This window comes from Empidonax traillii, unplaced genomic scaffold (genome assembly GCF_003031625.1).
Source record: "Empidonax traillii isolate 1590-97213 ecotype Southwest subspecies unplaced genomic scaffold, ASM303162v1 scaffold466:size1224651, whole genome shotgun sequence".
In the NCBI taxonomy this organism is placed as follows: Eukaryota; Metazoa; Chordata; class Aves; order Passeriformes; family Tyrannidae; genus Empidonax; species Empidonax traillii.
In genome coordinates, this window is record NW_020955659.1 from 965,051 (window position 1) to 990,879 (window position 25,829).

General features: G+C 39.4%; 1 protein-coding gene across 9 annotated transcripts in view; it reads right to left on the reverse strand.

Annotated features, from left to right (window-relative positions):
* Positions 1-212: 212 nt before the first annotated feature.
* Positions 213-25,829, reverse strand: part of RGS7 (regulator of G protein signaling 7) — a 242,150-nt gene continuing 216,533 nt past the window's right edge. For 3 of the 9 annotated variants that reach the window (XM_027895753.1, XM_027895750.1, XM_027895751.1), the window contains exon 17: positions 16,466-16,953. In XM_027895753.1, coding sequence (XP_027751554.1) covers positions 16,759-16,953 — 195 coding nt within the window. In that variant the 3' untranslated portion in view covers positions 16,466-16,758. Of the gene's footprint in view, positions 1,033-16,465; positions 17,144-23,779; positions 25,413-25,829 lie in introns of those variants that run through there. The other 6 variants (XM_027895758.1, XM_027895757.1, XM_027895754.1 and 3 more) reach the window with 4 other exon arrangements.

The following is a 25,829-nucleotide window of genomic DNA, read 5'->3' on the forward strand; positions in this document are numbered from 1 at the left end:
TAGGCCAAATAGTGTTTGCCTTTTCAGGCCAGGCATAGTCCATAACCAAAGTAACCAGAAACAGTTGATCTGACCTTTAAAAATCCATAGTGTCACTGTTCCTGTGTCTTCCAAGGTACAAAGAGCATTTATAAAGGCAAGGTTTACTTGATCGTATTGCACAGTTCAGTTTATCTTTTAGTATCAAGATCTTATTTAAATGGTGCATATATATATATATATATATACACACAGATATATCAATATCAATTAAAGAGTATTGAATCATTACCAAATTTTAGTCTCACCTGACCTGATTATTCCCATTCTAATACCTGTATTTTCTATATAATTTTTATCAGAGTATCATTTTCTGAACATAAAAGCTTCAAAGGATTTAAACTGCTATTGCATCTGTCCTTTATATAATAGAAGAAATACATTGTCGTTGCAGAGGTAAGTTACTTGTTTCATGCTTCTCACAAAGTATCTTTATTTAACATTTGGACAGATATGCACCCATTTATTATATAAATAATCTATGGCTTCTTAGTTTGCAAATGCTGGTTGAAAATTCACAAGAGCAGGCTTTTCTGTGAACTTTCTGTATTTATAATTTCAGTCACTGCAATAAATCCTGAGCCTACTGCCTGCTTAGCAGCATTTTGCACTGTACCCCAATGGCTAAAGCTGGGAGCTCTGCATCTGAATATTTCAAAACCTCTGAACAGCTTGATTGGAGTTTGATTTTCTTCTTAAATAACAAAAGTTGTTCCGGAAAGAACACATAATCACAATTAACTGATAGTCAAATCCTTGGTCTCTAACATACAAAGCTCCACTACCACTAATAGAGTGGTTTTTCTTACAGAGGTTTCATTTGAGCAAAGCTTACTGCAACATTTTGTAGTTGTTAGAAAAAAAATGTTCTTTGTGCGTGCTGTAGTTCAGAGCTGTAAGGTCTTTGTGAATGGTTACTCTCAAAGCGCTACAGAAGTTCCCCGGTTCAAGGTGGTTCCTGGCTCCTCGGAAAAATGAATGTGGGGTTCCAGCCTGGGAGGAGAGAAATAAGTGAAAAAGGAGCGTCCTTGGGCTAGGCAGGACAGGTCTGCTTAGTGCAGTTCTGCAGCCAGGACCAGTCAGTGCTAAGCTGGTTCAGAAGGAAGAAAGGTGAGTGCTGACCCCAGTAAACATAATGAGCATCCATGAATCCAAGTCATCAATCACATTAAAATCTCCTCCAGCCTTATTTGTCAGAGCAAAGGGATTTTCAGATTATAAAACAAGGAGTTGCCATATGGTCACCTAACCACATAATTTAGGACATAGAACATCCTTGAATTTGATCCAGTTTAAACTTGAGTACATCTTTTATATTACAAAAACCAACAACATCTATTCTCGATTTAAAAATTGCTAATGGTAGAAAAGCCACAAAAACCTCTTGAAATCCACACCAGTAGCTAAGTATTTCCCTGGTGAAATGCGTAGCCTTTTCATCATGCACATTTGTCCAGTTCCAACCACCAGATCTTTTTATATCTTTACTTGCTAGACTGGAAGAGTGTTAGTCCTGAAGTAAATACTCACCATCCATAATCAAAACCCATTAACTTCTTCTTGTGCTTAAACAACTGTGCACCTACCCCTTCTATCAGAAGATGCTTTCCAGCCTTTTGGTTTGTCTCAGAGCTGTCACCTGCACCCTTTCTGGTTTTCAGGCAGTCTGTAAGAGTGTCTGAAGCAAACGCTGTGCTTTAGAGCTCAACATACACATGGGGGAAATAAGGCATCCGCACCAAACCCATGTATTTCCAGGGATCACACTAGTTTCTGACTAGTTTTGCTCCTGGAGTTGACACTCAGCTAATGCCCTGGACACTAACCAGTGTGTCCTGTTTAAGCCCACTGCTCCCTGGTGAAGGGTGCTCCCTGCAGCACCCACAGACCCCACAACTTGTTTCTCTGAATCTGGCTTCACTTTTGCCCACTGGATAAATAACTGTTACTCAGCCATCTGCCATGACCAAGCACTTCAAAATTTTGTCTCTGAAGTTCCTTAAATCCTCACTAGATATGGCAACCATAATCTATGTAATCTTTGTAAGGTTTTTAAGTGATGATTTTGTGCCTCTAAAATAAAATTTGTATCACATTTTTGCAGGACACTGTCAGAAACAAAGCTCCTCACTGCCGAACAGCTCAACTGCAAAAATATTAGCTAGTATCATCATTACTCTGTGTAGCTTCATTTCCCTGAAGTCACACATTATTATTCACCTAATGTCTAAGGTATTATAAAAGCTTACTGTGCTACATTTTCAACTCAGAGGGGTCTTTCTCAAATGATGTAAGGAAGGGTGGCAAGTATAAGTAATTTTTTCCATTTCTGTCATGCTTTTTAGGTGAGAGCAGCAGTTATTTCTTAACCAACTCAATAAACTAATTTAAATAATATATTCTGCATGCACTAATTTACATAACATTATATACGCAGGTAAAATGAAAGCCACAACAAAGATAAATAAAAGTTTCACAAGAATCCAGTGACAGGCCATGAAGAGGACCCTAGGAGAAATAGGGAAACAGTTATCTTGTGCCTTCCTTACTTCATAAAGATAAATTCACTTTCTTTCTTTCTGAAATTGGTTGATACTCAGTCTCAGCTCTGCATGTCAACTCCTTTCCGCTTCCTTTCTCTCTTTCAAATGCTGAGCATCTTTGATATGGTTGACAGGTCTCTATTGATCAATTCCTATCATAGAGCTCAAAAGACACGTATTATGTAGGAAAAAATCTGATAGCTCTGCTTCCACATGGACTTTGACAAAAATAACCAGCTGTAAACAAGCAGGGATGCATATTTTCCATGATTCATGCTGCAGAACCAACCATAGGCTGTGGGACTGTTGTACAGAACTTGAGCTTTCATAGAAAAAAAAATGCTACCGGGTGGCCTGATGGTGAGGGAAGCCTTTCCAAACAGGAACCGAACATGAATCAAGTCAGGATGACTCAGATTGTTTTTGTGATTCTGCAGAGAGACAATCTGAGATAATCGCTGGGTTGTGTGAACTGTTGCTATAATTTATTACAATAAAAATTCGAAATACAATGACTTAGGGTTGTGAGTTGGGTTTTTATTTCCTCTATGTAGATTTCTAGCCCCTCTGTGTGAATAAACACATAGAAAAACATTTACAAAAGTATGCTATGAAGTATGCTTCATAGGGAATATGCAAAATTTTATCCTAACAAACACAGCAACAACCCTTTTGTATGCTTCCTGAAGTACATTTGATAAGAAGACAGCAGTGTCACAGCATGACTGAGTTATGATGGTAGGTAGCCAGCCTTAGGATATCAAGGAATTTATACTACTATCGTTACATGTTGAAGCTTGAAGCTTATGACAGAACAACAATACCTTTCTAGGTGATGGGGGGGGAAAAAAAAAGAATTGCTGCTTAAATATCTAAATTAGATTTGTGCTGCCTTTGGTTCAAAGAAAGAAAGAAACCCAGTCTCTTTGGGTTTCACAAAATAGAATTGCTGCCTAGGTGTTGTAGCTAGGGTACTGTAGGCAGCACAAAAGTGTTAGTATAGGTAAAGGACATCTCTGATATTCGTGTGTTGTACGTGCAGGTTAAGTAAATGTTTTTAATTTTACAAACCAGGTCCCATGACTCAAGGTGAGAAAAATTCTTCTTTAGTGCTGTGCTCCATCCTTTGCCAGAAAGCTGTTCCCAATCAAAACTATATTTATCCATTATTTACCAGTTTAGTCAGCTGAGGACAAGTTGTTCTGAAAATGTTTGTTTAAATCAGTCAGCCAGGCACCATGAAGAAAAAGGAAAGGAGAGAGAAAACCAATACGGAAAAATGTCTAAAATTCCAGGGGAAACCTTTCTGTTGATTTTATCAGGGCATAGCCAAGATCTGCAGTCAACAGATGAGAAGGAAGGCTATTAAAATAAGGGAAAGAGACTAGAGACTCTAAAGAAAAAAGAGGCAGAGATAGGAAAGTAGTGGAAACTTCCTAAGTTCCCATTAAAAGGGACAAAATGGAGATGCAGCTGCAAACAAGCAATGGAAGGGAATGAAAACTGAGAAAAGTAAAATAAAATATCTGTGACCATTGATTTTAAAGTGTAGAGATGTCAGGCACAGGCCTTTTCTGCAAATTCTCTTGAATGGGTTGTAGAGGTACAATCCGGTTTCAGTATTGACAGGGTATTGAAATAGCTGGAAAATTCAGAAAGATTATTCTTGTCTAAAACTTTGGGAAGATCATATCTCAGTAGTAGCAAAGGAAAGATTTATCTTCCATTTTAAATTACGTTGTTTGGAAATGACTGGAGAATTTTTGTTATGAAATTATTTTTGGGGACCTCTCTCTGAGTGAATATTTTAATTTGCAGTTTTTATCCTGACAAAACAATTTTAGTAGAGCACATTGAGTGCAGTGAGTATGTATCAGTAATGACCATGAAAGGAGAAACACCACATAGTGAGCCTTATAGGATTCAGGAAGGACAGAGTCTAAGTTTAACCACAAAGAAAGCAAAACGTTAAAAAATGTGTCTGAAATGAAATGACTAGCAAATCCTTCAAAAATCAGTCTTTGTGGGGGGAGTAAATGTGGAAGGCATATTGTCTTCTTAATCCATAACAGACTGATACATCTTTTGAAGAACAAACTGCAATTCTTTCTAAACTATGAAGCCTTGAAGGGAGACCAGGGATTTACCAGCCAGGGAAAAGGTCCTTTAGCTGCTTTCCTCTTGTCCCAGCCAGACCTCCCCGTGTTGTTCCATTGCCTGCTTTTTAAATAGTGACATAAAAATATGTAGCTACTAGAGAGATGAGCGGATGTCCTACAGATGGATAGTTGGTAGATAGGGGCTGCTTAGTTTGTTTCTTCTACAGTTTTCTGGTTTCTGATTCAGTAGTTTTATTTCCCTTATCACATCTCCCCATCTGTCTTTTTGGAGTTGGCTTCCAATGCAGTGCATTGTTACCATACATAGGTAATCATAACTTTCCCTGTGGACGTGGACAACGAGCTTGAAGTGTGGACAACCACATTATAAATGATGGAAGGACATGGTGTTGATAGCCCAGCTAGTAGAAGAAAACAGGCCTCAAAAGTGTTTCAGGGTTTACTACATACCTTGTTACCCAGTCTACAGACATGAATCAGGACAGAGATGACCCATCACAGTAAATATCTGTTATGTGGTCCAGACATAATTTTTAATGGCCACCATTTTCCTGCAGCACATTCAGTTCGCAGTGTCCTCATGAGCTGCAACATCCTCACCACTTTTGGGTGTTTGCCCATGTTGTGGTATGCCTCCTCCAAGGCCCCAATGCTGCTACCAATGGGCCTCCTCGGGCTCAGGCCCCTCCAAGCACATGGGCACCATGGTCTGATTCTCCAGGCGAGCAGTGTATTGGTCTTTCATGTTCTATGTACATACAAAGGTATTGTTTGAACAAAACCAAAGAATAATTTTTTTCCGAAATCTCCACGTTCTTGAGGAATCTGATAGGGAGAATCCAAAAGACAAAAGCCACATTTGATAATGGACAAACTGTCCCAAAGTTGTTCCTTTTCCTAGTGTGGAACTGAATTTGCTAGCACACTACAGCATTACCTCCTAAGCAGTCAAAGACCCATATCAGATTGCACAAAAAGTTACATAAAGCCTTACTACCAAGGGGAAGGAGCAGTTGGTAGCAATCTCCCAAATAATTGCTCTTCAAAAGCATCAGCCTGTAGGAGTTCAAAACTCTAGCAGGTGTCTTGAAATCATCAGATCTTCCCTTCTCCACCAGCAACTGAGCCAGCTTTTGACACAGCAACGTTTCCACACAAATTAGTAGTAGTAGAAATAATAATGGTAATAATGCCTGCCCCTGCTCATCAGTGCTCCCCATGGAAGGATTTCAAAAACAATCTTCCAGCAGAACTCTGCCAGTTGCACACAAAGAGGGCAGATGAGAGAACATCTGTTTTGAAGGACGTGCCATCAGCAGTGCAGGCACTGTGATATCAAATGCCAGCATACAGAAAGGCAGCAGCAAACTTGCTGTAGGATCCTGTGGGGTGAGAAAATTGTCTCTCCTGTGACCAGAGACAGGACTGTTCAGGCTGTGTCACAGTAGTAAGCAACATGCATCCTCCATCCTGGCGTTCCTGCTTGCTGCTCCACACACGCTGCACCACACATGCCATGCTCATTCACCTCTATAAAAATATCAGGTTGCGAGTGACTAATGTGAGCTTTTTGAATCTTGTTGATGAATATTTTTATGTTCCCAAAGAGGAATGTTCTGTCTCACTGCACATTTTCAGTTGTGTTGTCTGTTTCTATAAAGCTGGGAGGATGGAATAACAAAAATCCCCTGGGATGATGAAGGGCTTTGACTTTGGGTTCCCAAAACTCAGCTTAGAACTAGCTACTAGTGCCCAAACAGGTAGGAGCAAACCAGAAGCATGGGAGTTTCCCTGCTCTGAGTGGTGCCCTAATCTCTTTCACCTGAACACAGCACAGTCTGGAGCACCACCAGCTCAGTGGGGACGCAGCCCCAGACGAAGTGGTGGAGTGGGTGACAGCAGGGCATGGTCATGTTTCAAAGCCCCAGCTGCATCACGCAAGCTGGAGCCCAGCAGCCAGCTCAGCTCAGAGCTATGCTGCACTGTGAGAGCCTTCCTAGCTCCCTGGGGAAGCCAAATCTGCTCCAAGCTGTGGGAAAACCACAACCAGACTCCATGTTTTAGGTTTTTACTGCCTGCCCAGCCACATCATCAGACTATCTCATTTTTAGCAAATGATCTAGACATCAGTGAATTCTCCAAATATTAAAAGACCATCCTTCAGCCTGCTACGCCAGCTCCGAATGTGACCCCCCACCTAGACTGCAGGCCTTTAAGTTATCCTTCATTTGTTTGTTGGTGTGCTCCCTTAGATCTGCAGATCGCTTTGATTATTTGAACATCTGGAAGTTGTCACATGCTTTTTTTGACCGTGACCATCTGAAATATTACCCAGCAGGACTTGAGGGGAGACACAGTAAGGAAACAAAAACATCCTACTCATGAGAACATGTGGCAGGAATTATCAAATGACACCATCCCAAAGGGTAGTGCTGTATATCCAAGCAAAGGTGAACTTTCTCTCCATCCCCTAAAGCCAGGACAATCATTTTCCATAATATCCACTCCAGATAAGAAACAGTATTGCATATAAATACGTAATATATTTTTCATTAAGTATTATGTTATTAAAGTTAGTTGTTAATTACTAATGGAGAAAAAGCATTTCTTTCATCCTCTGGTTTTTAAAGCTGAAGAGTAGATCCCCTTGTACACAATTCTTCACAGAAAAACCTCCTTAAAATAGTTCAGTGTCTGGGTTCGTTAGGGTGCTTATTCCAGGTTAGCCTGATGTCCTCACAGACAGAGTGTGGGTTCTTTGGTAAAGCTGAAATAGGATATGTAAAACTATGAGATGAAAAAGGTTGAAATATAGAGGCAGAGTATCTCAGCAATCCTATCACAGCTACTAGAGGCTCTGGAAAAGAGGGGAAATGCAGCTCAAAATCAATACAAATGTGGAGGTGGGAGCCCAGAAAAACCAGGAGCAAAATCTCATTGCCCTGGAAGAAAACAGGAACAACCAGGATGAGCGCTCCCATGCATGACTTCCAAACCCCCCCTTCCCTGGAGGCGGCCAGCTGGAAGGGTGGTCTTTGCTGGGGTTTTCTCTCAGGGACACAATACTTGTAGAAGTAGAAGCAGAAGTAGAACTACTTATTCCATCAGCCCTCAGCCTCTTCATGTCTCCAGAGTGAATCAGACCTTGATGTAGTGGCTTTGCTCTGTGGCTTCCACTGTTGCTTCTTCCTTTGGGGTTATTTTTATATTTGGTGGTGCAGTGCTCTGATTTTTCCTTCTTTAAAACAGTGCCCATGGATACTGAAGTCAGTTCCTGACAAGCCAAATATATTTTGATAAGACCCCAACGTCCTAGAAGGAACTCCTTGCAGTGCAGCAACTTTGATTCCCAGGAATCATCTTAGAAAGGACGGTCGTCTTCAGGTATAACCTAACAAAAGTATTCCATGGTCTCTGTGGTGGGATATGACGGAAGCTGGTTCGTTTGTCCCCGACAGAGGACAGGGACAGGGAGTGTTCGTGTGAGCGAGGGCCCTAGGCGGCGGCACAGAGGCGCTGCCCACTCGCCGCATGTTGGGCTCCTGCCCTCCTCCGGCCGAAACAACATCCTCGGGCCGTGGGAGCGGCGCTGGCGCCGTCCGGACGTGGTTGCTGCGCGCACCCACGAGGTGTCACTGCTGCCCCGCCGCCCGCGCCGCGGGACCGCCCGCACCCGCACCTGGCACCGGCCCCCGCATCCCAGCGGCGCTGGGCGAGGGGCGACTGTGCTGCGCACACCTGGCACATTCTTCTTCTTTTACTGGGAGGAAAACTCGCAACTGATTGCTGCTCGGCGACTTCCGTCATCACCGCAGCGGAGGAACATGATATTGCGTTTATTTGTTTCGGATGAGTATCGATGAGTTCTCAGCACATAACATCAGCAGGACCCGGCACGGAAGAAAACCAAGACCATCAAATAGAAAGAAGAGGCATATAGTCACTTCAGAACAATTGGGGGAAAAAAAAAATAAAAATCATCAGGTTTTTAAAAGAACACCAAACTTGTTTACTCTACTATGGTAAAGGAAATAGCTTTTTCTTCCTTCCTTTGTTTCTGATTTTATGCTCTATTTAGATTTCTCAAAGAATGGACTATAATGAATACCAAAAAAGTCCCATCCAGTAAATTTCTATAATAAATATTTTTCGTAGTCGGCATTACACAATTCAAAGTAGTACCATTCAGATTACAGATTTTTTTTTCCTTAGCAGACTTAAAACTGCAGCAGTAGTGTACAAGAGCACTGCTGATACACTGGCAATGCTGATCCTACCATGTCAGTACCAATAAAACACAAAGTAAGAGCATCCAGGGGAATGAGCTGTTAAAAGAAGACATTTCTGCATTACATGAAGGACTGATGCTGACTGCTGCAGACAGATATTCTCTGCAGAGCAAGAAATAGGAGGCAGCTGCTGCTGCTGCTGCTGCATGCACAAGATGGCGAGGCCTCAATAATGAGGAGTAATGAGCTCCATCCTGGTACAGGAGCTTTCAGGAACTGAAAAGGATGCAGCTGATTCTACAGGCAATGTCAGAATTCTTCACTATGTGGGGCATGGAAAGGCTTTTCCTTCTTCATCATCTTTTTTTTTTTTTTTTTTTTTAACACAATGCAGTTAGGGTAGCATATTCAAAATCTTTATTTAGATGTAAAATGAAAGCAGCAGCTTTTTTATATATATAAATTTTTATCACTCCTTCCTCTCTCTCTGATGTTCCTCTAGGTCTTCTGGCCTGCAAACACTTGCTTTATTCCTTCTCATAAAAAGACACTCCACCTAGTCCATGCTGTTGATGGAAAGAGGTTGTCTTCAAAGTCTTTCTAGAAGTCTTTTAGAAACAGAGGTGTATTCTCAGCACATGCTGTGCTCTGGGGTAGGAGAAGCAGAAGCAAAAATCCAAACCATCTTTCAGAAAAAAACCAGAAAAAACTCTACTGTCTCAAAGAGATTCCACCACTGATATCCAGCTAGCAAGCACAACTGTACCTGCAGAGAAAAGGGTAACTACTTTTTAAATCCAGTCTTACAGGTTTTGCATCTCTGATTTCAATGGAAGTATGCTGGGACTTTGGGGCAGATTAAAAATAGTGGGAGATGCCAGCTGAGACAATGAAAGGTCTGCAGATGCTCAGCTCTCCTGGCAGTTAGGAATCCCAAAGTGCAGTTTTAACACAGCAATGGAATTCAAGCAGGTTTCAAACAGAAAACAATTTTTCTGTTGTTACACTCTGCTCTGACCAACAGCAGAAGAAATATCTAAAATTCATATCTTTCATGTTTGGCTTTTTGGTTGGTTTTGATTTTCCCTCAGTCCTGGGCCCCAGAGGAGTCACAGAGCCAGGCTTTGTTTTGCCTGCCTCCATTCAAGGCACCTAAGCAAAGGAGTAACTCACCTCCCTTATATCTCCTCAGGTTCCCAGTGATGCTTCCCCACTACGTGAGGAAGGATGTCCCTACTGTGTAACAGCACCCCTGCACAGGCATCCTGCCCCCCAGGGCATTGCCCCATGCCCCTTCTCCATCAGCTTGGGAGAGCAGTGGCTGGACGAGGGATAGTGAGCTGGTAAGAACAGGATAGTGAATGGGAGAGCAGACTCCTGGGAGCAGGATGGTCCCCTGAGATCCTGCCACAGTCAGAGGTGCTTTCTGCATCTGCATCAGCCCCTGCCCTAGCACTGGCCTGACTTTCCTTTAAAAATTTCTGTTGTTTTTTTTTTTTTTTTTTTATATTCTAATGTCTTTCAATTCCAAGAAGGAACAGAGAAGATAAAGAGCATTAGTAGGCACCATAAGACCATGCAGGAGGGATCAATGGAGCAAGGATCAGAGGAACAAAGGAAAAGAATCAAAAAAGACAGAGTATCTTAAAAAAGATGTTTCTGAGGGGGAGGGGAAGAGAAGAAAGAGAATCTAAAAGAAAAGTTGTATAAAGAACAGTGCATCAAAAGAGATTAACTGAAAAAAGGTCATAGATTTCAGGTTACACATTCCTCTCAGCAAAAAGGTAGAAATGTAAGTTACATTAAATATGCCATTGCCACTCATCTTTTAAAGGAAAGAGGTAAAGGAATAAAAAGATGGATAGACAAGATAAATGCATAATGAAATGCCTCATTTATGTGATATGCATGGTGAAGGAGCAGCTGCAAGGTTAAGAGGAAGGGTGGGAAGTAGTACCCTTTTTGAAAGCTGACAGCTGTGATGAATCTAACAAGAGATTTCAAAATCTAGTCAAATCAAAAAGAGAGCCAATGAAGGTGAATGCAGCAGAATATATTTTTGGAGCAAAGAAAAAATACAATAAAAATTGTGCAAATGCCACTAACAAGGTAACATTTACAATCGTGTCTTAATATTGTTTGATATTTACTGTCCATGTCCACACTTGTAAATAAGGACTATCATCTAGCATTTGAGCAGGTTCTCAGAGTTTATTATCATGACAGTTTTTCTTTACAATTTACACATACAGATCCCTTACAGCAAATAGTGATGATGGTACTCACTCTCATTCAAATGTTTGTGTTAAAGAATCAGGCCAGCAGATTCCTCACTCTCACCCACACATAAAGATACCTGTAGATAAAAGGACTGCAAGTATTGTACAGGTAGAATGAAAAAAAAGAAAAAAAAGGAAAAAAAAAAAAAGAAAGATGGTTTGAAAAATGAGGATGCTTTCTAAGGGACTGACCCAAGAAGAGTCAGCTATATACAAAGGGGAACAACCATCTACATTAGACTGGAAAAGATCTGGGCATCACAGTGTCACATAAGCTGGCACAATTCTGTAGTCACCATCTACTGCAAAAAGGGCAAGACCCGCAGTTGTTTGTACAGGCAGAAGTACAACAACAATCACCTACACTCCTCCTTTAAAACCTGATGGGAGTCCTGTATCCTGTGCTGGGCACCATCCTCCAAGAAAGCTGGAGCAATGAAGTCACTCAACACTTCAGAAAATACCAGTCAGAAAACCAAAGGAGGCTGTAATGTTGCAATGTCCGTTTATGTTGGGAACATATTATTATAGTGACTGTAGCAGACTGGTCAAAAAAAAAGGGATAAATCAAAGCAAAGAAGATTCAGTTTAGATATTAGGAAAAAAAAAAAAAAAACTTTGTAGTTTTCTTTGTAGAGATAATGACTGTCGGGAGAGACTCTGCAGCCCTCCAGTCGATGTCTATAAAAACAAAACTCATTTAGTTGTACACATGTCATTTGAGAACTCCACAGTCTGGAACAGCATGAGGAGGGGGAATCCAGCCTCAGAGAAATCATCCTCTCTTCCCCTTCACCTCTTTGCTATTGGGACTTCAGCCTATTTTCAACTCACAGGAGACAGAAGCAGTCTGTTCAGCAGTTAGATCAAACAGCAGACTTGTGTGAGTCACAGCCACTTAGCAACTTGCTTAAATAAATTGTGAACACAGAATATGTTCAAAGAATTTGTTGATAATTTCCCTTGAACTTGTTGGGATTAAAGCCTTATTTTATTTAAGTCCCTGTTGCTATTAAATTTCTTTTAGTAAAATTCCTGCGTTTTATGCACCTATGTTAATAAATCCAGGTTAGTTCTATGCACATCTTTAGCTAGAGGGACATAAAAAATATGGCATTTTTAAAATATAAATTCAAACTGATGTTATTCACTATGTATAAAAATAAATAATTGGAAGAGCCACAAATAACTCACTGACTTTCCCAACTCCTAATTCCAGTAACCTATAGAAAACAACCTTCTCTCACTTCAGTGGTCTGCTTTGGCTGTATTTTTTTCTTTTTTAAATATAATTTTTTAAAACAAATAAACATCTCAAATGCATTCCTGGCATAGGTTTTGTTTCTGGAACTAGCTGTTGCCCTCCTATTTGATATTTCTTAGAGGATTATTTGGCATTTATGTCTCATGATTTTAGAAAATATTAGAGGTGCAATTTGAAAAAGGCAACTCCAGAAATTTGGTATTATTGCTTGTACATTATTGCTTTTTAGCTGAAAAAAAAAAAAAAAAAAAAAAAGTAGTCGTTGTGTTTTAAAGGACCAGCCACAATTGACCTTGCCTGATTTTCCGTGTTTTAATTCCAACTCAGCATGGCTGTAGCCAACAGGCTGGCAATCCACCAGCTGCATTCTGCCTCTCTTGCTCCTAATTACTCAGCTCTCCAGTACTCTTCCCTTGTCGGTTCTGTTCTGATCACTACAATTAATTCCCATTTCTTAGTCCTATATTCACCTTCAGCTCATTAATTTTTGGCCAATCTCCACTGCTGTTTCAGCTCAGCATTTCACAATTAATCTCGTCACTGTTTTAAGACCTTTTTCGTCTGTCTTTGGTTTTGTAGGGTTGAAGAACAGTTTCTACTGCACCTTACAGAAGAATGAGCAAATATTTTGCTGTTGTCACTTAGGTGCCAGGGTAGCTTCTTCCTCTTCCACCAGCCATTTTTCTTCACAGGCTGGTCTGGGATCACAAAACCATCTGAAGTGTGCAACAGCACCATCAAACATTTCTTTCCCCTATAGGCTTAAGAGCTGTTTTATGAGCAAGAGTGCAAGGGAAGAGAGATTGTCTAATGAAGCCCAACTCTCAGATGGAAGTTCCGAGCTCCAAGTGGTTATTTTAAGGAATATTGCTATTAATATCTCACATGAGGGTTTTTTCAGATTCCTGGGCAAAGTCAGGAGGCAGTGACTACTGGCTCTTCCTTAGAAGACAAGAAATATGGGCTATTCTTATTTATTTTCTCTCTTGGTCCTTTGTTTCTCTGCAGATTTGTGGCCTCACTGAAATCCCTAATGGTAAATTGTTGTGTAACCAGTCATACTTCAGCTGTTTGGTCATTGTACAAGCATGCCTTAATCTGAGTTAATCTTAATTATTTGAAGTGAATCTTTGTATAGATTTGGAAACAAATATTAAAGTTTTCTCTGTGGGAAAGTAAAAGGAAGCTTGTGCCTGCTTGGAGTTTCCATTACTAGTCTATCCTAATGGCAGATGACAGTGAAGAGATAAAGTATCATAAGATTGCAGATAAACCCTTTAAAATTATCTAGTTATAGGATTGATCTTGTTTGGGCCAAATCCACTCATGTGTGATGGTGGAGTTTTATTACTTGGAACTAAGCTCAAATGAAACCTTAATACTGCTCCCTGACTACTTTGAAATCCTTACTAGTAGTGCCTAGTTTTACTTTACAGATATCTAGTGAAATCCTGTGAAAATCAGGGAAAGGCAACCATTCAATACAAACTTCATATTTATTGAAAGGAAATGTCCTGGGTTTGGTTGGGATAGATTTTTCTATCTCTCTTCCTATTACTTTCTTCCTAGTAGCTGGTGCAGTACTGTGGTTTGGATTTAGTATGAGAATAATGTTGATAACACACTGATGCTTTTGCTGTTGTAGAGCAGGGATTACCTGCAGGGTTTTTCAGTTTCACATGCTCTGCCAGGGAGCAGGTACACAAGGAGCTGCAAGGCAGAAGGGTCAGGACAGCTGACCCCAACTGGCTGAAGTGATATTCCATTACCACAGAATATCATGCTCAGTATATAAACTGGGTGCAGTTGGCCAGGAGGGGATTATCGCTGCTCGGGAACAGGCTGGGCATCAGTCAGTGGCTGGTGAGAAATTGCACTGTGCATCGCTTGTCTGTCTTGGCTTTTATTCCTCCCTCTCTCTTTCTCATTTTCATTATGATTACTGTTGTTATTATTATAAATTATTTTAATTATTAAACTGTTCTTATCTTAATCCATGAGTTTTACCTTTTTCCTCTTCTCCTCCCAATCCCATTGGAGGTATAAGCAGCTGTGTTGTACTTAGTTGCCAGTTGGAATTAAACCATGACAGGAAAGAACTAGAGTAAATACAGAATGAGTTCAGGAATACAAATGCTCCACGTCTTTTTATCAACCAGTTGGTGTTGCAAAGTAATTAAAAAAAAAAAAAATCTTAGGATGAAGTTGCATGAAATGCCTAATGTTTGAATTTGAGATGTTAGCTATTTGAAGGAAGTGATTATTTGAAGTAGACACTGGTATGTAATTAGTTAACTGTGAAGGCAAAGCAGGCAATATACCAATTGATGCAATTGGTGGCAGCAGGAGTTTGGAAATAAATATCTCTATTTGGCACTGAGAAGTGAAACAGAGATCAAATTTCTGTGGATTGCCTGGCCCCAAGTTTATGCCTCAGAGCTCACATTTCTGTGGTAAAATTAAATCTCAGAGTTTAAGATCTGGGATTCAGTGTGGCTGTTTATTAAAATTCATCTGACCTCCCTAGGTTTTGAATATTTTAAGTTGACCTAGATGGAACTCTTGATAAAATCAAACTCGGATGGGGCATTTCCATAAAAGCTTAGTAGAATTGTGCTAACAAAAATGGAGACACTTTAAAGCAGTGATTGTCATCCTACCTAGAAACCAGAAGCACAGTGGCATGTGAAAACAAAGAACAAACAGAAATCCCAAACCTCGCGAAACCTCAACTGAGAAGAACATGAAGAAAAGCCATTCATGGTGATTTATAATGCCTTTTATACTGACTTCACTCAGGTTGCCTCTTTAAAGATGCTGCATTCATGGCTACAGCTGCATGAGGCTACTGACAGAGCCAGTGGAGAAGTGAGGCAGAAGGTAGCTCAGCTCCCTTCTGCCCATAGCTGGTCTGTGCGGGAGTCCTGTCCCTAGTGGCAACAATGCAGACAGGTATCCGATGTTAAATGAGATGACTCCAGTATGAATGCATTCAAATCGGTTGTCCACTTGTATCTATGACTGTCCCATTGTGTGTATGTGTGTGTATGTGTGCATTTTTAGGGTTTGTAGTCCCTTTGAAACAAGATTGCAGTTTCTCAATATCAAACCAAAGTCAGCATGACAGATGGTACTAGAGTTGGCTGTCCTGAGTCTATTCTGTGCATTGCTAAACAGGCTTGTTTGTCCTGTGCACCCTACGATGCCCTGGAGGTATCAGCATTTTGTCATTTGACTTAGTTCCCATCTTTGCTTTTCTACTCAGATTCTGACCACCAGCCTTACGCCACCTCTGTCAGTCAAAAGCATTGTATCTTAGACTGAGCAGAGATTTCTGGTTCTAGCTCAGATTAGCTTCAGAAGCTCCATATCTGCTGTCTCACGGGCAACATCTACGTGCGCTCATAAACCTGTCAGCAGAACTCTGTGTGAGTAACCTCAGCAGTAGATGTACAACAGCACACCCAAACAGAGCCCCTGAATTAAAATGATAGCCTCCTGTGTAAACCTACTGGAGGTTTACACTACAGACTGCATACTTAGCACTCCCAAACCACTACCTTTTCAGCTTAAAATGTTGGATTGTATCACAAGCGACAGCAAGGAGAAAGAAACACAGTCCTATTCAGCAAGTATACCCTTGTATTCTTGGGCAGCATTGTTCATATCCATTCCTAAGGAAAGGCAGTTCAGTCCAGCTGGTCTGGGGCAGCGACTGAATTGCTGTGCAGACTGCACTGTTATAGAACAGGTGTAGCCTAAAGAAAGGTTTGCTTGTGAGATGATGAGCAAGCTGGAAAATCTCTCTGCTGCTAGCTTGATAAAGAGAAAAGAAAAAGTAAATGATTATCAAGAAAGTGTGTTTGATTAGGTGTCACTGAGAGAAAGAAAATGCCATTTCATGTCACTTTTTAGAAAGCATAAAGTGTATAACTTTTGGGGATCATTTTGCTCTTGGCTAATCTTCAGATTCAATATTAAAATCTCAAACTTCCCAAAGGAAAGAGATTCTGCATCTTTTAATGAAAGATAAAACAACAATATAAACATACACAAATTTACAGAGAAAGGATCAACTTTAATACATCTGGAGTAAAAGGTGTTCTTTTTTAAATATGGTATAAAAATAAATGCAAGAAACATTAACAGAGAATATACAGACAACAGACAAAGACACAGGCTTTCTTTCTCAATGTGAATACATCAGTGAAATGAAACCTTCTGTGCTAATTTATTGTGCAATAAATGTGATGCCATATGTATATTTATTAATATATGCAATTTTTACATTTCTTCCAGTTTTTGATTGACGTATTTTTTTAAATAAACTGTGCCTAGCAGAAGCTTTTTTTTCACTGTACTTGAGCTTGCAGAAAATAAAAAGACACAGATCCAGCTTGATATGAAGGAGGAAGTGAGCAGACAGTTTTCGAAATGGAGGCATCGAAAGGCTAGAGAGTCCCTCGGAGTCTGTAATGCCTTAGTATACACAAAAGAAAACAAGTCAGGTCCTTGCTCATGCAACATCTTGTTCTACTGTCCTTTGAGTCAGGCAATCAGTGAGCTACAAAGTATGTATAATGATTTGAGTCTGCTTCCATGCTACAAGGTGATCCTTTTAGTAGGACTGCACTAGACTGGTTAACCTCTTTGATGTGAGCGATTTCCCCTGAGGAAAAGATAAAAACAAAAAACAAAAACAGAAAACAGAGGCATGATCACTGCAAACCTGTTCATCAGCAACCACTCAGTGTTGCCACATCACTCTCAAGTAACTAGGGGCACCAACTGGAGTCTGTGAAATCTTAAACCACAGGAAGTCCTTAGGCTTAAACACCTGCACTGCCAGCCAGCCAGATTGTTTCACAGAACAAGCCAGCAAATTTAAGGACCATTTTTGAATGAGATTGGTTTTGGCTGATGAGAAACTGATACTGAGATTTTTGCTGTCAGTCATACCCAGAACTTGAAGAAGGCTACTGCAAGCAAGAGTGCTTTGTGCTGCAAAAGATGAATGTGCAAACTGCAGTAGCTCTGTCAAAGAAGACAGAAAGCTACTTTCAAGTTAAGGTAAGAAAGTAAGAGGCAAATTGCATATAGGCAGGAAAGCAGGTTTTCCATGAACACAGCTATAGGCTTGTGAGCATATTTACTATTTATGAGAAACATTGGTCAGGTATATTACATGTCACTGCATAACACTTCTTTGAAGGTGTTTGGATTTCCATATTATTGTTTTCCTCATAATTTCTCCTGTTGCAAGGATGTGGTTTTAATTTTTTAGCAAGTTCTTTTAATAAGGTATAATGCCTATCCCACAAGAGCTAGGTCTTTGTGTGAAGAGGATGATGTGTCACCATGATATATTTCAAGCAGATTTGAGCTTTATCTGAGCCAGACAGGAAACACAGAACAGGAATTAGGTCTCCTATGGCCACACCGAAGGAGTTAGCTCTCCGAGGGCCATCCTACCGTGGCTCTGATCCACAGAGGCAGAGCTGGCACAGCAAGCTGACATCATTCCTCAAAACATCACAGGCATACCCTGACAATGTAACACAAATATATCATAAAACATTAAATAGAAAATGGCTCTAACTTGCCAGTTAGATATATAATACTTACATTTATTGTATTGTTCATTTTAAGTGCCCAACTCAGAAATATCAAACTGATTTCAAGGAGAATACAGTAGGAAATACTCTAACTATGGAGAGATACTTCATTTTCTGCAGTAAGTGCTAAATGAACTTCTTCTGCTATGTCAATAAATTGTTGTCATCTGCAGTATTATAACACAGTGGAATTACACAATTTAATATCCATTGTCATTATCAATTAAATTTATGCTCACATGAATCTGTAAGTTGGTTTTGAGCATTTGCTCAAATGCAATATATCAGAGTGGGTCTTCATAAAAAGAAGAATAACTATTTTATTCTTTGTGCTCTGAAATGCAAGTTGAACAAATTAGGATGAATACTTCCTGTACAATATAATTTGGAAGAAAACTCATGTTTACAACGTTGGGTTAGACTGCCCATCCATCAGGTTCACCATATCACCTGACAGTATTAATACTCGTTTTGTCAAGAGACAAAAAGTGTCCTTCCTGGCACACTGTATTCCTTGTATCTGTCACTTTCTACCTGTATTAAATTCACAGCTTCTTGACACTTGTTAATCCTTATTTTATGTTTTCCTCTAATGCAACGGGAAAGTTGTTACAGTAAGACATCTTTTCTTTTTAAATAGCCTAAACAGCACTGTGGCACTGGAATACAATTTAAAACAGCATGTCCAAAATTAAGTGTTTTGTTAGACAATTCATGACTGTCAGTCTCAGACATAATCTCAGAAAATATTGAACATATGCTTATCTTTGCTTTTCATTAAGTTATTTGCACTTAATTTTACAGGTCTATAGGTCTGGCTACCTTCTGTAAATATGTATGAGTTCCCTTTAGTACTGAACTGCATAACCCACTTAATTAAAATATGAAAACCAGGAATTCTCTTTTAGCTACTAAAATAATTTTCTCTATATCACACTGGAAAGCTGCATAAGCTCTTGTTGTGGTATAAAATCTGTGAAATAATTTTTATTATTATTTGCAACAATTATTTAGGAGTTATAAAATTTCTGCAATTTTTAAATGAACTATGGTTCTAACATCTCAGGAATTACTTTTGTTATCAAATAAACTAGGAAGTTTTGACCTAAAATCAGGCCAAAAAGTAGTTATTAATTGATCTGACTTGTATAATCTTTTTCTACATGTTTGAATTTTTCTCTGGAGACACAGTGAGTTGTCATGACAATTTTTTTCTGTATTCCATATCACTTGCTCCCAGGATATTGCTAGTCTTTGGATACTTTTTCTCCTATACCCTACAGTGATCAGGAATTCTCTGGGTGGTCCTCTCCTTCACATCCCCTCTCTGCCTCAGAGAATATTATACTTCTTATAGATATGAACTCTTCATCTGAACAACAACAACAACGTGGTCTTTTTCAAGGCATTAGTAGTTCTAATTTATCTTATATTTGGAAAACTGACAACTTAGAAGATACACTCTTCTTCAGAGATCTTCTCCAATGTTTATACTGAATTACACTAAATTCCCTGATTAGGGAAAATAAACTTTTAATACATAGAGCCCAAATACAGAATTATCACATCTTTTTAGATCTGCAGGGACTTGTTATTTTCCACATTACAGATTATTCCTTTCAAACTCTGTTCCAGAGTATACTTTTATTTTACCTCTCTATGCTAGTGTTTCATAATTACTACTTTTAGGAGATTTCCAGATTTACTCAGTTTACAGACTGATGTAGGGATCATCTGTTGTGGCTCATAATTTAAGAGCTGAGCCTAGATATTTCTTTGATATACAATGTTAATAGCATTTCCATAAGTCAATTTTTGATTTGGGAACCTGCATCTAACAGTCCAGTTTTCAGAGGTATAGCATATGAGTCATCACACATAGGAAGATGCATCCTGTGCTAATGAGATTATAGAACAACCGGGGGGAAAAAAAAAGTCAGAAGAAGCAGTAGGTGTTTGTCTGAATAATGAAAAGGAGAACCTTAATATTTTCAATATATTCTTGCCTTCAACATTTAGAAGTAAATGGCCAAATTCTAAACAGGATTAGGGTTTTTTTAGCTGTATTAGTGCACTTTGGACATATGAATTGCAACTATTTAAGAATTTTACTAATAACACACAATCCAAAATGAAACCCTGCACATCTAACCTGACAAGGGAGTCAGAGTACAAGGAGGCAGCAAGAAGCTGGTATGAACAAATGAAAAAGTACAGCTAAGAGTACTTAAAAAGTACTTAAAAAGTGTACTAAAAGTACATCAATTGTCCTCAGTGTTCAGTCCCCATCTTATTGTATTAACTGTTTAACATAGAGTTGTCCCTCCAACTTTATCACTACAGAACTTAGGGGGAAAATTACAAAGCCATGTGCAGATGTATGAGCTGCTAAATACAATTGTGCTGACTGACCCATTTATGCAGTATGACACTAACTCCTCAAATAACCTGGTAAATAAATCAGCAGCAACCTCAGTACATATGTGACTTATAAGAAAATGATATGAAATGTATATAGGGGCTGGAGCGCCCATATTTGATACAGAGATATATAGATAGAAGAAGAGCAAGTATTTTCCTTTTAGAAGATTAATTATCTTCCTTTCTATTAAGCAATCTCAGTAGTTCCTTTTTCATGTTTATTTATTGCCTGTTCAGATGCTACTCCCCAGGACTAATACTGGCAGAACTAAAAATGAAAACTCCATGTAATCTGATGGGGAAAGGGAAAAATAGCGTGAATCCCACTGTGAGCAAAATGAGATGTAGAACAAGAACTGACCCTCCTTGTTTTCACAGTTCCCTATCTGGTCATGTGTGAAACACCTGCAACAAACTGGCAGCTCAGCTGGCATCAGTGGGGAAAGCTTCCAAGTGACATTGCAGTTCACTACACACAGGACTGGTGTATAAACTGCCCCTGAGAGGAGCACAGCTGGAGAGACATGGGAACAGAAGCAGGGGGCCAGAATTCTGCTTCAGTTTCCACAGCAGCACAGGATGCTGCTCTCAGCCACCTGTCCAGGTGTATTTTTCTTTCATATGTGAGGAAGGGAGGAGGTTAATATTTACTGAATTTGGGGTAGGAGTTGTCAGCACAGCTGCAGATTTAAGAGGTTACATGTGCAGGGAAATCCTTCCACCGCTGGCTGGGATTTGCAGCCCTCTCTTCCCTACTCATTAGGGAATAGTACTCTTTCCTTCATTGATCTAAGGACAGGAGGCAGAAACTGAACAACAGCTTTCCGGTTTTGGCTCATTCTAAATCCTTTGACACTCTCCACCTCCTTCTCCTTTTGCACTTATCTTTACATTTACTGATGAGATGTTCTCACTTGTGATTGACCTACAAACTCTTGCCAAATAATAGTTTGAACTGGAAGTGTGGATTTCCAAAGGACTAATGCTCAAGACCAATATTTTTAGTATGTTTTTCCTGAGCCCAACCCCTCAGGTTTCCATATCTCTCTGCAGTTTTCATTCCTGCAAACAGCTTAAGAATTAGGTAAATGTTTGTCAGCTGGGAAATGGCAGACACTGGCCTAATACCTGACCAGTCCTTGCTGGCCCCTTACTGAGATGAAACTGGTTGTGCAAGTGTCCTTCATGATTTTCCACCATGGGCATCATTCCTAAAAAAACCCCTAAACTAGGGGTATTTTGAGTAGTTAGCAGTTCAAACTAAAAATTTCAACTATTTTATTTGTTCTTTTCAGTCAAACATCAATAAGACATCTCTTTCCTGAAATGGAAAAAGCCTTCATTTCTACAAATACTGATTGTTTTCATTCTTGTTTTGTATTGGTCAAATAAGTAGCTTTGTGATTTATTTTTCTCACTAGATTTTTTTTTAATTGTTTTTGTTGTTTAAATTTTGGGAATAACATGTAAGTAAATTTAAAATGAGATCCCACAGCTGATACTGCATTGAAGTTCTTGGGCAATGCTATGCTTGAGAAAAATCTGGCCCCTGGCAGGATTTCAGGACTAGATGAACTTTTGCTCTGGAACAATAGGGCCTTGTGTACCTAAGTTTTACCTGATCATATAGAAAAATTTCTTGATTAACAGATGAAATTCATATATTATCTGCCTTGTTTCTCAGTAAAGGGACGGATTTTAATACAAAAAGAGATTACACTCATAGAGAGTCTATGATCTACTGATAATAACAGAGGAAGCTATTTTTATGAGTTTTAACTTCCATTTCTAGGCCATAATTCACTATGTCTTGTTAAGTGACATTGGACTGAGCCTCTGTGGAAATGTCAGTGTGCTCTATTTAATGGACTGTGCATTTCACAGCGCTAAATAGTCTTGTTGTTACTGGTTTGGAGGGGAAAAAATGAAAGGACTCTGGTCAGCAACTTCTTCCAGGTCAGTGTGAGAAGACAGCTGGAAAGGGTATGTGTAATGTAAGACATAATGGTTTTAAACTCTGAATTTTTAAATGGGGCCTTGTTTATGAGGTTATGAGTGGAGATACCTATAGTTTGATGGGTCTATAGCTTAATATATGAATTAAGTTTGGTCTGTTTTGTACTGGCTGTATTTTCATAAGGCATTACAAACTTACAACAAGCACATTTCTTTTGCATTCTTTATAGATGGGCAGCAACAGATGCAACACTAACACTGAGAGTGGTGTGAAGCCATGGCACCAAGAAGTGATGAGGGAGTGTTTCCCCCAAGGAAGCTCTGGGGGGAGAGAGGCTACACCTTGCCCTATTAACTTTGCTTCTGATGGGACAATAAAATTTGCATGGAATGGAAATTAAATCAGCCCACACCCCTGTAAATCAGATCCCTTTGTTTCAAGGGTTACAGGCTGATAACTGCAGCTAAGCACCAGGCTTGGGCTCACAAAGGTGTCCTGCTCAGTCTACCCCTGTCACAAATCCTGTACAATCCCCTGTAATGTAGATATTAGCATCTGAGGTAGAGGAAGTTTGCAGGTTGTTTTTTTTTCTTTTTTCTTTTTTTTTTTTTTCTCCATGTGAATTCCTCAAAAAGAATTTCAGTTTTTAAATGCCACAGAAATAGCCGAGTTCTGTCTCTCTACTGCTGTAGCATGTGATGAGATCCTCCTGCTCCCTGACTTAAACCTTTAGCTTCCCTTGGGGAGCTGCAGGTGACTGGACCTTTATTATTCTCAAAGAGAAAGCTGAGGGGCTGATCTAGATGGCAGGGGAAAGCACAGTGCACACTGTCACTGCTCTCTGTGCCTCAGGCTCAGAGCTGTGACACCTGTGGTTGCCAGTGTTACTCCAAGGCAACTTATCCAATGGCTTCATTCCAGTAGTGCTGAAGTGTATGGGTTCTATATTTTCAACAATACCCAAGAGTGTGAGTAAATGAGGCAAAGCAAGAACAGCTGGGGTTACTACTCAGATGCAAAATATAAAGTGTTCAGTAGTAAAAATTACACATTATAAATGTCAATTTGCTATTACTTCTGTATATTTTATGTGAATGCAGACCTGTTTCTAACACTATTCATACTGTTTGTTGCAGTATGCTGAAGGCACTAGCAATTTTGCACTGTAAAATCCTTAGAGCAAGATAAATAGTCAGTGTTTTTAAGCTGAGCATTTAGGGCTTTTATGAAGTGCTCCAACTTATTGAAAGTTTTCTGGGAAAAAAACTCTTTAATGTCAAAGAGATACAGAGCTGAGCCTAGTGTTTATGTGTATATAGCTCCACTTCTATTTCTTCCCCATCAGACTAGAATAATGACTCATTATAATAGGTTATTTCTACATGATTCATTAAATAGTACAGTGTAATTGCCCTTTAAAATTTCTAAACTTTCTAGTTTAACAAATTCTTTCTGTAGCAAGTATAACCCAATTTCACTTAACATTGAACAGCAGCCTCTTAGAGTCTCCGTCTCAACAAATCAGGTTATGAATTACGAGGCCATCTTCTCAGATTGTCTCCTAAGACACAACCAAGGTTACTGGGGTTTTTTAAACATTTCAAATAGAAAAAACTGAGGTCTAATTTAGTTCAATACAAATCTACTGTGATGTAAGTGACAAAAAAATCCAGTGAAAATTAGTCTAAATATTGTAAACCATCAGAGGAGAAAAAAACCTGTACATTTCACTAAAATCGTTCAGAGATGACAACATTTATCCAGGTGGCAGAAGACCTATTTCACACTATGTTCTGTAGAGCAGATCTATTCTACAGTCCCCCGCTTCACAATTGAGCAAGTTAATCAGTACACTGTAGGATATTCTGAGAAATGTTTCCCTCATCCCTGCTAGTTGGAACCACTGTACCAAGGTAGATAATTAGATATTATAAACTTATCACAGCCAAGAACAAGAGTGGAAGAATAAGATGCCTTGTGGCAAGGGGTCCTGAGGAAGTGGGTAACAAGAATTCAGTCATCTGAATAGATCTAACAGAGACATGTTTTTCTTTCATACCTGACCTGATTTGACAGACTCCACCCAGATTAAAAGGCAGCATTTTGAAGAAAAGCAAAACCACAGATTTTATTTTACAGCTTGCTCTGTGAAAAGAAAAAAAAAAAATCGCCCTCTTCTACAGAAGTACTAATGCTTCATGTCCAGAAATCCTCATTGCCATTTGTAGTTTGCAGCTGGTTTATTGGGCCTGCTTTGTGTTTCTGGCATCCTGCTATTCTGGTACTTCTGCCCTGAGATTAGCACGACGAAAATTGGGCATGGCTGAGGGGCACTATGCTCCCATGTTTGTGCCCAGAACTGCTGGTTTATCCGTAACAGTGCTCTGGGAGTGATTTCAGTGTCTCCAGTCTGTCTTCACTTTTTCCCTCTTTGTGCTTTATTCACCTCCCATCTATCTGCAGCTTGCTATTTCTCTCCTCATAGCCACCTGTTCACATAATCTTTCCCATAGCCAATTCCTGACCTGTGGGCTGTTCAAAATGCCAGGAATAAACATAGCATTGCAGCTTGCCAGGAACCATGACTGGGAAAAAGTCTGGCTCTCAGAGATCCCGGATGTATTACCCACTCTCTGCACTCTCTTTTACAGAATTTTTATTAATATGGAACTTCCTACAGAATTATAGTGGAATTATCATGTAAAATGTTATCATGTACAATCGTGTTTTATAGATCCAACCTGCTTAGACGACACACAAATCACACTGCAACATGCTATGGCAACACCACCATGCAAAACATAGGGGTTTTTGTTTCAAACACTGGGATAGTTTCCTTTGTGGCTGTTTATTTACTTTTAGTGTCCTTTACTGACTTTGTCCCATTGAATCCAAATTTCTTCCTGATTACAGTGGATTCAAAGCATATTACAGGAAGCCTTTACCTATAAGAAAGTAGTTAAAGAATTACTGTTCTGTTTTAAAATGTGAGGTATTCCCACAGCCTCAAAAAACTTTGTTCTTTCACTATGTTTATTTATCTTTTTTTTTTTTTTTTTTTTTTTTTTTTTTTTTTTTTTTTTTTTTTGATTACTGGAAATTACTTTTGTATTTTTTTAAATACTTGAGGCAATACTCTTAAGCCCCATTACATAGGAGGCAGTTTTTGAGAACTGCTTCTTCTTCCCTAGAAACTAAAAAACAAAAACCATGATCTTTGCTGAAAGCTCTCATAATTTTCATTTCAATGCACACAGCTCCATTAACCAGGTCACAGAAAAAGCCACAGACACACACACACACACACACACAGCAGCGTCACCTGCACAATTCAACAGACAATGCAGACAAACTTGAGTATA